Genomic DNA, 12,068 nt, shown 5'->3' with positions numbered 1-12,068 from the left:
AGGCTACTGTATTTTGATGACAATAGCATTGTACCTTCAGTTCTACTTGTAGTAGAGACTAGAGTGTTTTTTTTAATGTTTTTGTTTTTTGTTTTTTTACAAGTAAATTGAGCAATACAAACAGAGTAACAAATACAAAAAAACTAAAACACACACAAAAAAACAACAAAACAAATCAAGACAACCAAAGAACATTCAACACAAAACAAAATAAAATATATATATAAAAAAACAAAAAACTCCAATATAGTCAATTATACAAAGCAGTTCATGGTCACAAATATCATCCAGACAAGAAAGGTTGGCTAGTCAGGTGACAGCAATGCAGGTTCAATCGGGGGCACGAGTGTAAGGCGGTCAACATGAGATAGAAAGGGCTGCCATGCATGCTTTACTGAATTTGGAATGGTTTTTGGGGGGGGCACCTCTCCACATCAGAGAATGCACTGCAGTAATCTGTTCACTTCCCCTCGATCACACTCTCGTTAGGAAAAACCTCTAATTATCAAGAGGCCCCCGGGAGTGACCCACGCACACACACACACACACACACACACACACACACACACACACACACACACACACACACACACACACACACACACACACACACACACACACACACACACACACACACACACACACATACAGCAGGGTGTCATAAAGTTCAGGCTTAACAGTCAAAACATTGCCAACGCCAAGGCTCAGGTGCCATAAAGCATTATGGGGTTCTCACAATAATTATGAGCTCTTCATCATCATGTGTCACAATTCACAAGTTATTTCCTCACACACAGTATTATCCTGCCACACATTTGTGAACAAAAACCCCTTGAAAAGTGGAAATTGACTTCCATATCTGCATTCCAAAAATCTGTCATGGGAATTGAGTGTCTGTCTGTGTGTGTGTGTGTGTGTGTGTGTGTGTGTGTGTGTGTGTGTGTGTGTGTGTGTGTGTGTGTGTGTGTGTGGGGGGGGGGGGTATTCCTGGTATTCTTTGCCCTGCCTAATTGTCAATCTCTTCATTCTAGTAGTGTATTACTGTCTTCACATCCACTCACATGTGATTCCATTCAGCTTATCTCAAGAATGAAGGTTAATGTGTCACTACTATCATACGCAGTATATGTGTTACAACATACAACAACATTATGTACTATATTAATAATAATAATAATTAATCAAAGAAAAATGAAGATGAGATCAAAAATAAAAGAAGCCTTCGGCAGTATGTATACCCACATCAGCATAACATGCAGTATTAAGGGCAGCGAGGGGGGAAAAAACTGATCTTTTAGAGATTCATTGTTAATCTTTAATTAGCTAATGCTTTTCTGGTGTGCTCCCCATGCCAGATTGTGTCCTGTGTCCCTCTGTGCCACGCAGTCTCTCTCTCCTGTGTTCTTCTGTGTTATGTGCCTGCCAATTTGGATTTGGTCACCATGAGGGTTTGTTCTTTTTGAGGACTTGTTTCATGGACTTTAATCCATTTAGGCCTGTCTTTTTTTCTGAAAAACCTCATGTTTTCTGTATCAGTGGTGCTCAATATTTCATGTCAAGGACCCCCAAAAATATATGTAATTGGCCACTGACCCACATCTGAAAATATGTTGTTCCAGGGATACCCCCCAGATGCAAAGATTTGAGTTAAAAACGTTAAAAAGAAATAGCAGACCCACAAGCTTGTATGAGCTTGTAGATCTGCTATTTTTCAATAGCTAAATTATAACATAACATTTAAAACACCAAAAGGGGTTTCCCCGCCCAAAATGGCTTAAGAGCTGTATTTTTTGATCATTGTGATAATGTGATTGAAATGCTATCTCTGACTTTGACTGAGGATTCCTCTGTTATTCACTGTTATTTGAAATACATTCTCTTAAGAAATGACTCATCTGAAACGGTAATTAATTAAAAACCATGTTCAAAGATCTTTCTGTCTCGCTCATGCTTTTGGATCCAAAACCGGTGCTTATGAACAAAATCCATCTGTTACAGTAAAGCTTTGCTATAATTTCAATGTCTCTGAAGTCCAGAGTGTTTCTGATATCATTCAATTCATATATATTATGAACTCTGTACAGCCAATCAGTATTCAGTACAGTACCTCCTTAGTGCACCCAGTTGCATTTGAGTACATGACCTTTGACCTATGAGGGAAACCCTCTGCTTGCTTTTAACTTGCTCTACACTCCTAAAAACAGAAAGATAGAGATAAACGTATTTACAGGTCAAAGACACGCAGGACACTGCAGAGGAGAGAAGGCTAGCTCCCCTCAAGGCTTTCTGACAGAAAAACATGGGCGTCAGTGGCGTGCACAGATAGACACTAGGGGGTGCTAGAGCACCCCCTGCCCTTTTGGCAATTTTGCTCTTAAAACAAAACAAAAAAGTTTTATTTTTTTTCTTAATTTGTAGTGTGTGGACCATGGTGACATTGATCAAATCTTGATTAAAAAAAACGCTTCTACTATATTATTTAGGCCCCCACACAATCTAAAGCTATGTGTTTCTATGTCAGTGGTTCTTCGATTAAAGAAAAATAGCAGACCTACAAGCTCGAGCTATGAGCTTGTAGATCTGCTATTTTTCAATAGCTATAAAGCACCAAAATGGGTTCCCACCCCAAAATGCGCTGCACAAGGTGCCCTTTTTTTCCACTTGAGCACCTGCCCCTCTAAATGTCTGTGCACGCCACTGATGGGCGTGACCAAGTTCTTTCAGTTCTTTCTTGTTCTTCCACATCTGTATTGTCCAACTTCTTCCTTGCGCTTTTGCAACTATGCCTAAACTAATTAAACCTAACCTTAACGCCACAAAAGACGTATGCATATTAAAGCCTTTCTGTCATAAACCCTCATTTCTGCCAAACCACCAAAGGCTATACCAAGCAGGCTCAGATGCCATAAGCATTATGGTGGTTCTCACAATTGAGACTTCATGTGTCACAACTCACAGTTCCAAGTTTATTTCCTCACACAGTATATCCTGCCACGCATTTTGTGAGCAAAAAAACCCTTGAAAAGTGTAAATTGACTTCCATATCGGCATTCCCAAAATCTGTCAGGAATTGAGTGTGTCTGTGTGTGTGTGCGTCAACCCCCCCCCCCCACCTGCTTTCTGTCAGATAGGGGGCAGCTCCCTTCTGCCAGGACACTTGACCCTATACTGCAGAGGACACTGTAGCCTCCTGGTGGTCTCCCCAGGGTATTGCAGCGTTAATGTGAGCAGGCGACAAGCAAACGCGTGATGACATGAATACTGTAGAGGTAATAAAGAGGTTTTATTTCAGTGCAAGGAACAGTGGTCCTGGGCCCTGTGTGTGTGTGTGTGTGTACCATAGGGTGTTCAATCCAACACAATTCAAGAGCTGGAGCCAGGGCTGTGTGGTTACATTCAATATTATAACGGTTATGTGGTTCAAAGAACTTGAAAAACAATCATTTACATGTCAATACACCAAAAGAAAACCCCATGAATAGATATTGATTGTTTGCTAGTATAAAGAAATACACACAGGATGAATGGATGGATGAATAAAGGGGGAAACAGGTGCATGACAAGAGCTTCTTTGGGAATTAATAATTCAACACACATTCAGAAAATGAATATTTCTCACTACTCACATCAAATACGTATGGGTATTGAGGCATTATACATAAGGTGGAGCTCTCAACATTATTCATTTGCATTTCTACCTAATTGTTTTCAGTATAGCGAAGAACTCGTACATTATCAAACTGTTGCATCAATATACAATCTTGAATAGCAGTATTGCGACGATTAAATTGCATAGGTAACGATAGGTACTATAGAATACCTTTAATACACTTGTGTCGTGTGTGTGTGTGTGTGTGTGTGAGTGACGTGCGTGCGTGCGTGTGTGTGTGTGTGTGTGTGTGTGTGTGTGTGTGTGTGTGTGTGTGTGTGTGCGTGCGTGCGTGCGTGCGTGCGTGCGTGCGTGCGTGCGTGCGTGCGTGCGTGTGTGTGTGTGTGCGCGCGTGCGTGTGTGTGTGTGTGTGTGTGTGTGTGTGTGTGTTCTAGATGCTCTGTGTTAGCGGCCCAGTGCTCTGGATAGTGCTCTTGATGAACTTGACCACGTCAGACGTGGAGCCTTGTCCTCCAAGGTCAGCGGTGTGCAGCTGTGTGGACAAAGTAGTAATTAAGGACGACACACTTTCTAAAAAATGTCTTCTACATCCTGACAGTTTTCTGAAAAAGCTATGTTTCTGTGTCAGTCGTTCTTCGATCTTTCAAAAAATAGCAGACCTACGAGCTCGTAGCGCACCACTCGGTGGCGCGCTATGAGCTTGTAGAAGGGGTTCCCTCCCAAAATGGGTTAAGAATCTTCCCCAATTGCATTCTCTGCAGCCCCTGTGACATTTCATCACATGCAGTCCTCTGCTCCTTGACGTTGTCAATGCACTGGAGGTTTTAGTGAAATGTGTAGTAAAAACATTAATACACGCATACTGTGCTCTAATGTTCACATCATACTTATCAGCCATAGTATAGTACAGGCCAGAAAAATATACTGTAGATTGCATTTGGTCACACGTGGGCTTATTATTATTATTATTATTATATATGCTATTTTCTGTGTGCGACACCGAAATTAGCAGTATAATTAACCCATTCTGACCGGGCACCCATTTTGGTGTCAGCGTCATGTTATGCTTTAGCTATTTAAAAATAGCAGATCTACAAGCTCGTATCGCGCCACCGAGTGGCGCGATACGAGCTTGTAGGTCTGCTATTTTTGAAAAATCGAAGAGCGACTGACATTTTTAGAATCTGATCTCGGGTCAGAATCAGATCATCAGACCAGTGTGTGTCCGGCGGAAATCTCGTTATGAATCTGATCTCAGGTCAGAATGGGTTAAATAAAATCATGCTACAGACAAACCAATAAGATATACCTGTGTCTCAGCGAAGGTAGAATAGACAGCTCTGCGGATCATGGTTGCGTATCCGTGCAGCTTGAGGTGGTCGAGCAGCAGACAGGAGGCCAGCAGCATGGCCGTGGGGTTAGCGCTGTTGCTATTAGCGATACTCTTCCCAGTGTTTCTAGTCCCCTGCAGTGCACACAGCCAAGCTGTTTTACATTTTACAACAACATGTTGTAAACATGTTGTAACATGTTTCTGGTGCCCTGCAGTGCACACAGCCAAGCAGTTTACAACAACATGTTGTAAACATGTTGTAAACATGTTGTAAACATGTTGTAACATGTTTCTGGTGCCCTGCAGTGCACACAGCCAAGCAGTTTACAACAACATGTTGTAAACATGTTGTAACATGTTTCTGGTGCCCTGCAGTGCACACAGCCAAGCAGTTTACAACAACATGTTGTAAACATGTTGTAAACATGATGTAACATGTTTCTGGTGCCCTGCAGTGCACACAGCCAAGCAGTTTACAACAACATGTTGTAAACATGTTGTAAACATGTTGTAAACATGTTTCTGGTGCCCTGCAGTGCACACAGCCAAGCAGTTTACATTTTACAACAACATGTTGTAAACATGTTGTAACATGTTTCTGGTGCCCTGCAGTGCACACAGCCAAGCAGTTTACAACAACATGTTGTAAACATGTTGTAAACATGTTGTACCATGTTTCTGGTGCCCTGCAGTGCACACAGCCAAGCAGTTTACAACAACATGTTGTAAACATGTTGTAAACATGTTGTAAACATGTTTCTGGTGCCCTGCAGTGCACACAGCCAAGCAGTTTACAACAACATGAAGGTTGAGAAAAACAACACCAGAGAGAGAAACATGTGTGGGTCCAATTAAGTCACGATATTGCCTGTGTGGATTAATAGTCCCGTCAGCTGCTGCATGTCTCCTTTGATATGTGACATCAAAGCCGTTTCTTTTGCACCTGACAAAGAGTTTCACCGGGAGGAGGACGAAATGCATGCAGATGTAGGCCTACAAGCAATTCGACCTACTTTAAAGTCATACTGTGTACAATGTTGCTACGTGCTTCTGTTTCATCCTTAGAGTATATATGAATAGAGAAGACACCCGAGTTCTCCTCCCATCCACTTGCATTAAGTTGCTCAAAAGCGCATGAGGCGATTTCACTCCTCCTTCCGTGTAGGAACAGAGTGCATTCTGGGATGGATTGGCCCCAAACACATGAACGCGCTGCCGTTGACTATCATTGTGCCGTTTGTGCTGCGTTCACGTATGAAACATTCGTTCACGTGTCATGGCCCCAAAACACATGAACGTGCGCAATGATAGTCAACGGACCAGCGCTGGCTCGAGCTGCAATACCAAATTCGGCCACTATGTCCATTTCGCCTCAGGGTTTCCGCTGGGTGCCTTCTCTATTCATATATACTCTAAGGTTTCATCCCTAAAGAGGAAGTATTGGGAACCCCCTGTGGTAGAAATGCAGCATACATTTGTTTAGAATTTGCATATTGCCAATTTGGCACCAATTGCACGCCTGCCTGCCAAGGAGGAGGGTGCCCTCTTTTGGGATCCTTCCTTGGGATTGTTTTTTTTTCTTTTTTTACTTTCGGGAGATTTTCCTCGCCCGCAACTGTGGCACAAAGGACGGGATTGTTACCGTAAAGGACAACTTTAGTTTTTCTCAACCAAGGTTCATGTTTTTGGTTGTTATTAGAGAAAGTAAAAGATCAGTGTTACATTTTTTTTTCATCTGCCGCTTTCTTTCGTTTTAGGGATCTTAGCTGTTTTTGACACATTCAATAGATCTCGTGATCTTTTGTGGCCAGATGAAATTTCTTGGGGTCTAGTAGGACTATAGTAAATAATAAAAAAAGAAATTGCCATAATATTTTGTAAAGAACATACATATTTAGCCCCATGCTCGAATGCCCTGTCAAAAACAGCTAAAATCCCTAAAACGAAAGAAAGCAGCAAATGAAAAAGAAAAATAACACTCATCTTTTACTTTCTCTAATAACAACCTAAAGCATGAACCTTAGTTGAAAAAAAACTAAAGGTGTCCTTGCCCTTTCAGAATGTAACAGTGATTATACAATAAATGCAAAATGTTCTTCTAGTGGAAAATGTATGACACTGTATGATGGGGTTTACTACTTTCATGGCTAGACTATTCTAGGCAATCTGGACTAGATCCAGATTGATCCAAAATGTTAAAGAATTCTCCCTCACCGTTTCAAACACAGCATAGTCTGCTCCGTAGTTGGCTCCTGGTACCAGGCCCGGCCCACCCACTAGACCGGCACACACATTGCTCACCACATTCCCATACAGGTTGGGCATCACCATCACATCAAACTGCTGGGGCCTGGAAACCAACTAACAGGCACAAGTACAGTACACAAATATGGTCATTTCTTGTTTGTTCTGGATGCCATCATGAAAGCTTTTTGGGAACCAACAGTTTGGAGAACATATAGTCAAGATGTTCTTTGAGAGAAATGAGAGATATGCAGCTATAAAATGGTGCAATCATGGAATTATCACAAAATTAAATGAACCTTGGCATTAAGCAGTGTTATACCTGCATCGTGGTGTTATCCACAATCATGCTGTCAAATGCAATGTCAGGGTAACCACTTGCAACCTCCTTACAGCACTCCAGAAAGAGGCCATCAGCCAGCTTCCTACTCGGGCAAACGCACGCGCGCACGCACATGCACGCGCACGCATGCGCACGCGCACACACACACACACACACACACACACACACACACACACACACACACACACACACACACAAGCCCCATCTCACACTATCAGAAATGGCAAATGCGCTGAGAGACATAATTATTTTCAGCTCTGAATGCTTCAACTTGAAAAAGAAAAAAGAAATAAATGGTTTGAATTTGTCTTATGTCTATAAGCCCATCCTTATACTTCAAAAACAAGCAACAGATATCTTTTTTCTTTTCTCTTATTTGTTTTGACAATTAAGAAGTTCTTAAACATCTTGTTTAAGAACTGGCACCATAAAGCAAAAGACATTCAAATGTTGCCATGGAAGTTTTCTGGCACATACAAATGCCTAAAAAGCAGACATGAGTGCTGTGTGTACCAACAAACAAATTCAGCTAAGAAGAATGATGAATCACATTATGCTTGTGAAAATGCTCACATATAGATCATATATGATTGTAAGCATGTTTCGTGAATGAGGCTCAATTTGGGTGAAAGGGTGAAATCTTGATGAAGGTCAATCAAAGGACATATTGTATTGTCTGTGCTGTCAATTATTTAAGAATGAAATACATTATCTCTCTCCTTCACAGGCAAATTGAGACACTCACATGATGTTGGCTTTGTGGACGGCCGTGACACGGCTTCGACCTTTCTCGCGTGCCATTCTAAAGGCGTATTCAGCGATACGCAGAGATCTGGTCCTGGTGACGATCTTCAGAGACTCCACGACACCTGGTACACTCTGGAGAAAGGAACAGATGGACAGGGAGGGAGGGAGGGAGAGAAAGGGGGCAGAGAACACGAGAAGGGAATTGGGTGTTTTTTAGTTGAGCAGCAGAGCAAGCTAATCAGTGGTGAAGTTTGTTATGGTTATTATAGTTTTTTTTTAATCTATTTATCTATTTTTTTTTAATCTTTTAGTTTCAGTTTAGTTCTTATTAGCTTGTTTTGTGAGTGAGTGCATTGTGAATGAATGAATGAATGCCTTTATTGCAGACTCAGGGTCCATAGAGAAACATACAAAACACAAAATACAATATACATCCAATACAAATGTTAATAAATAAATAAAGGCTTTTAAGCCAATGTTTTCTAAGGCTAGAGGAGTATCTAGTATGCAACTTTTGACAGGGTTATTTATACTGATGATGATGCTATTCACAGACTCATCCAAGGGACACATGAACATTTTTCACTTGCACTGTACCATCTAGGCTTTTTGAGTAGCCTGTGAGCTTGTAGGTTTTTTCACAATTCCACAGGAAATGAAATTCCAGACAACAGTTGAAATGAAATACTACATAACTACAAAACCTATATGTAGTATTTCATTTCAACTAAAATGGTTTGTTAATTCTAGCTTTTTCTAACACGCACACACGCACGCGCACGCACGCACACACAGACACAGACACAGACACACACACACACACACACACACACACACACACACACACACACACACACACACACACACACACACACACACACACAAACCTCATGCTCCAGGCTGCTGTACTCGCCCTCCGTGTTCTCTCTGATAATGATGATGTCAATGTTCTTGTGGCGAGTTCTCACACCTGGGAGAGACTGGCAGTGCATCACGTTGGCATACAGGTCCAGAGTGGTGCTGTGGAACGGACAAACATCATGACTGTGATGTTGAAATGTTCATACAGTTCATACATTTTTAACCCATTCTGACCTGAGATCAGATTCATACGAAGTTTCCACTGGACACACACTGGTCTGATTAACCCATTCTGACCTGAGATCAGATTCTAAAAAATGTCAGTCGTTCTTCGATTTTTCAAAAATAGCAGACCTACAAGCTCGTAGCGCGCCACTCGGTGGCGCGCTATGAGCTTGTAGATCTGCTATTTTTCAATAGCTAAAGCATAACATGATGCTAACACCAAAATGGGTTCCCGTTCAGAATGGGTTAAAGAATTGTGGAAATAGTAGATCTACAAGCTCACAACACGTCACAATGTGATAATTCTTTTAATTATTTGGTACTGTATGAATCAGTCATTGTCAGTCATTTCACTATTTAAGTCATATCTTCCCCATGTAATCTCTGTTTGCAAAGTCCGGAACAGAGTGTCCAGAACCTCTCATGGAAGGACCATCCCACTAAAGCTCAGATTTATGGAGACACCCTATGTCCTCACTAATAATCATGATAAAATGGCAGATTTTTTTCCCTACTCAGTCTGTGTCTCATAGGAGGGCTGTGGGTAGTTTAGAAATCTGTCCACCAGTGACATCATCGTTAGGCAGATGTTTTTTAAACAAGTTTCATTTACAAAAATGTTTCGATTTTTATTATCGTGAGAACGATGGCTTCCATTTTTGCATTGCAACTTTTCAGGACTAGAAAGCCTGCAGTTTCTATTAGCTTGGATTCCCCATCGATGATGTCACTGGTGGACGGGTTTCTGCACTGCCCACAGCCCTCCTATGAGACACAGACGGAGTAGAAAGAAATGGTGGCATTTTATCATGATTATTAGTGAGGACCAATTATATGAACATAGGTTGAAAAATGGTGAAGTGGTCCTTTAATGACAATTCATTCATTGTCAAGCAAGCTTTCATGATCGTGACAACCCTAGGAACAGGGAGAAAAGGAAAGGAGATAGTCAAGAGAGGATGGAGGGAGGAAGTGAAGGACAGATAAAGGGAAACATATGGATGGGCAGTATAAGAATGTAACAGTCAAAGAATGGGGGGAAGAGTGGGGTAGAAAGACAAAAAGAGACCGATCAAAAGTAGCGGAGCAGGCAAGAGTACACCAGAGAACGAGAACAAATGGCTGTTTGTGTAAAGAAGCCTTACAATGCCTACATTTTCCTCAAAGTCTACTGTGGTAATCGTAGGTGGATAGTTATAATACAGTTTTTCCACTGATGGTAACGAAGATTGTAGGACCTCCGGCTGAGAAGGTTCTAGTGAAGAGTCAGGAATGAAAGGAGAAAGGGTCTAACTTAACCCATTCTGACCGGGCACCCATTTTGGTGTTGGCATCATGTCGTGCTTTAGCTATTGAAAAATAGCAGATCTACAAGCTCATATCGCGCCACCGAGTGGCGCGATACGAGCTTGTAGGTCTGCTATTTTGGAAAAAAATCGAAGAACGACTGACATTTTTAGAATCTGATCTCAGGTCAGAATGGGTTCATCAGACCAGTGTGTGTCCGGCGGAAACCTCGTATGAATCTGATCTCAGGTCAGAATGGGTTAAAGGTGAACGTTTTAGGGACTCACCGCAGTAGGTTGTTCCTCGACACGTAGGAGGCAGGCAGGTTGTGGTTGGTCTCAATGTTACCTGGAAACAAACAGGAACAAAAAGAAAGATAGTGTATAACGTCAGAACTAACTACATAAGAGTTTTTAAAGGGATACCGTCACAATTATCAATGTTCAATGTTTCTTTATTTTCTTTCTTGCGTATGTGTAAAGAATAGAAAAAATATTTTGTTTTGGTTTTGTTCTCATACATTGTAGCAGCAATTATATTATTATTATCATCATCATCATCATCATTATTATGATTGTTATTATTGTGACAGTAGGTCGCAGTTTACTATATGAAAACCTGCATTTCCCATCAGTCGGTCAGACAGTCCATCACGCCTCCGTATATGGTCACACCTCGTGACACGTCACTCCACCATATATGTGCCGTCTCCATAGGCTATATGAAGATCACAACACTGACCTCACCAAACCCTGGATAGCCATACATGGAGAAGACTGGAACTAGATCTGCATATATGGAGCCGGCCAGCAACTCTCTGACCTGGAGCTGACGTGTTCTGACATTCCATATATGTTGATCCCTCCCCACCCATCCTTCCTCTTCGATGTCTCCCTTTTGACTGATACCCATCCATTCAAACTCTAGATGCGGGTGACTGTGGCTCAGGAGGTAGAGCAGGTCGTCCAATGATCCATGGGTCGGCGGTTCGAATCCCGGCTCCTCCTGTCTACATGTCGAAGTGTCCTTGGGCAAGACACTGAACCCCAAATTGCTCCCGATGTGCTGGTTGGTACCTTGCATGGCTTCCGCCGCAATCGGTGTATATGAATGGGTGAATGTAATGCACAATCTATGTAAAGCGCCTTGGATAAAGGTGCTATATAAATGCACCATTTACCATTTTAGATGGGCCCGTTTTGGGGCTAGAGTTCTCAACAGGCCCGGAAATTAAGGCCCGGCCCTACCTGGTTATTATTATTATTATTACCGGTATTATTCTTCTTCTTCTTATTATTATTATTATTACTTGCGCAAGCAGAGCGTGCAAGTAATGTTTTTCGTCATTACTTGCAAGCTCTGGACTTGAGGGTCCATTGGACCCTCAAAATGTCTGCTAAAGCAACTAACTCCACCAC

The 12,068-nt window shown here is 41.8% G+C and overlaps 1 protein-coding gene across 1 annotated transcript in view; it reads right to left on the bottom strand.

Moving 5' to 3' along the window:
* Nucleotides 1-4,040: 4,040 nt before the first annotated feature.
* The window catches only part of LOC310861005 (isocitrate dehydrogenase [NAD] subunit gamma, mitochondrial-like), a gene marked incomplete at its 3' end in the record, with an annotated part of 8,647 nt that continues 619 nt past the window's right edge, over nt 4,041-12,068 (bottom strand). The window contains exons 3-9 of the mRNA XM_083768256.1: nt 10,938-10,998; nt 9,165-9,297; nt 8,276-8,409; nt 7,510-7,612; nt 7,158-7,304; nt 4,920-5,075; nt 4,041-4,142 (exon numbers count right to left, since the gene is read on the bottom strand). Coding sequence (XP_083624382.1) covers nt 4,041-4,142; nt 4,920-5,075; nt 7,158-7,304; nt 7,510-7,612; nt 8,276-8,409; nt 9,165-9,297; nt 10,938-10,998 — 836 coding nt within the window. The remainder of the gene's footprint in view (nt 4,143-4,919; nt 5,076-7,157; nt 7,305-7,509; nt 7,613-8,275; nt 8,410-9,164; nt 9,298-10,937; nt 10,999-12,068) is intronic.

The sequence above is a fragment of the Protomyctophum parallelum genome (genome assembly GCF_964188405.1).
Source record: "Protomyctophum parallelum genome assembly, chromosome: 7".
Classification (NCBI taxonomy): Eukaryota; Metazoa; Chordata; class Actinopteri; order Myctophiformes; family Myctophidae; genus Protomyctophum; species Protomyctophum parallelum.
The sequence above is the reverse complement of the archived record's forward strand: the minus strand, read 5'-3'. Positions and strand labels throughout refer to the sequence as shown.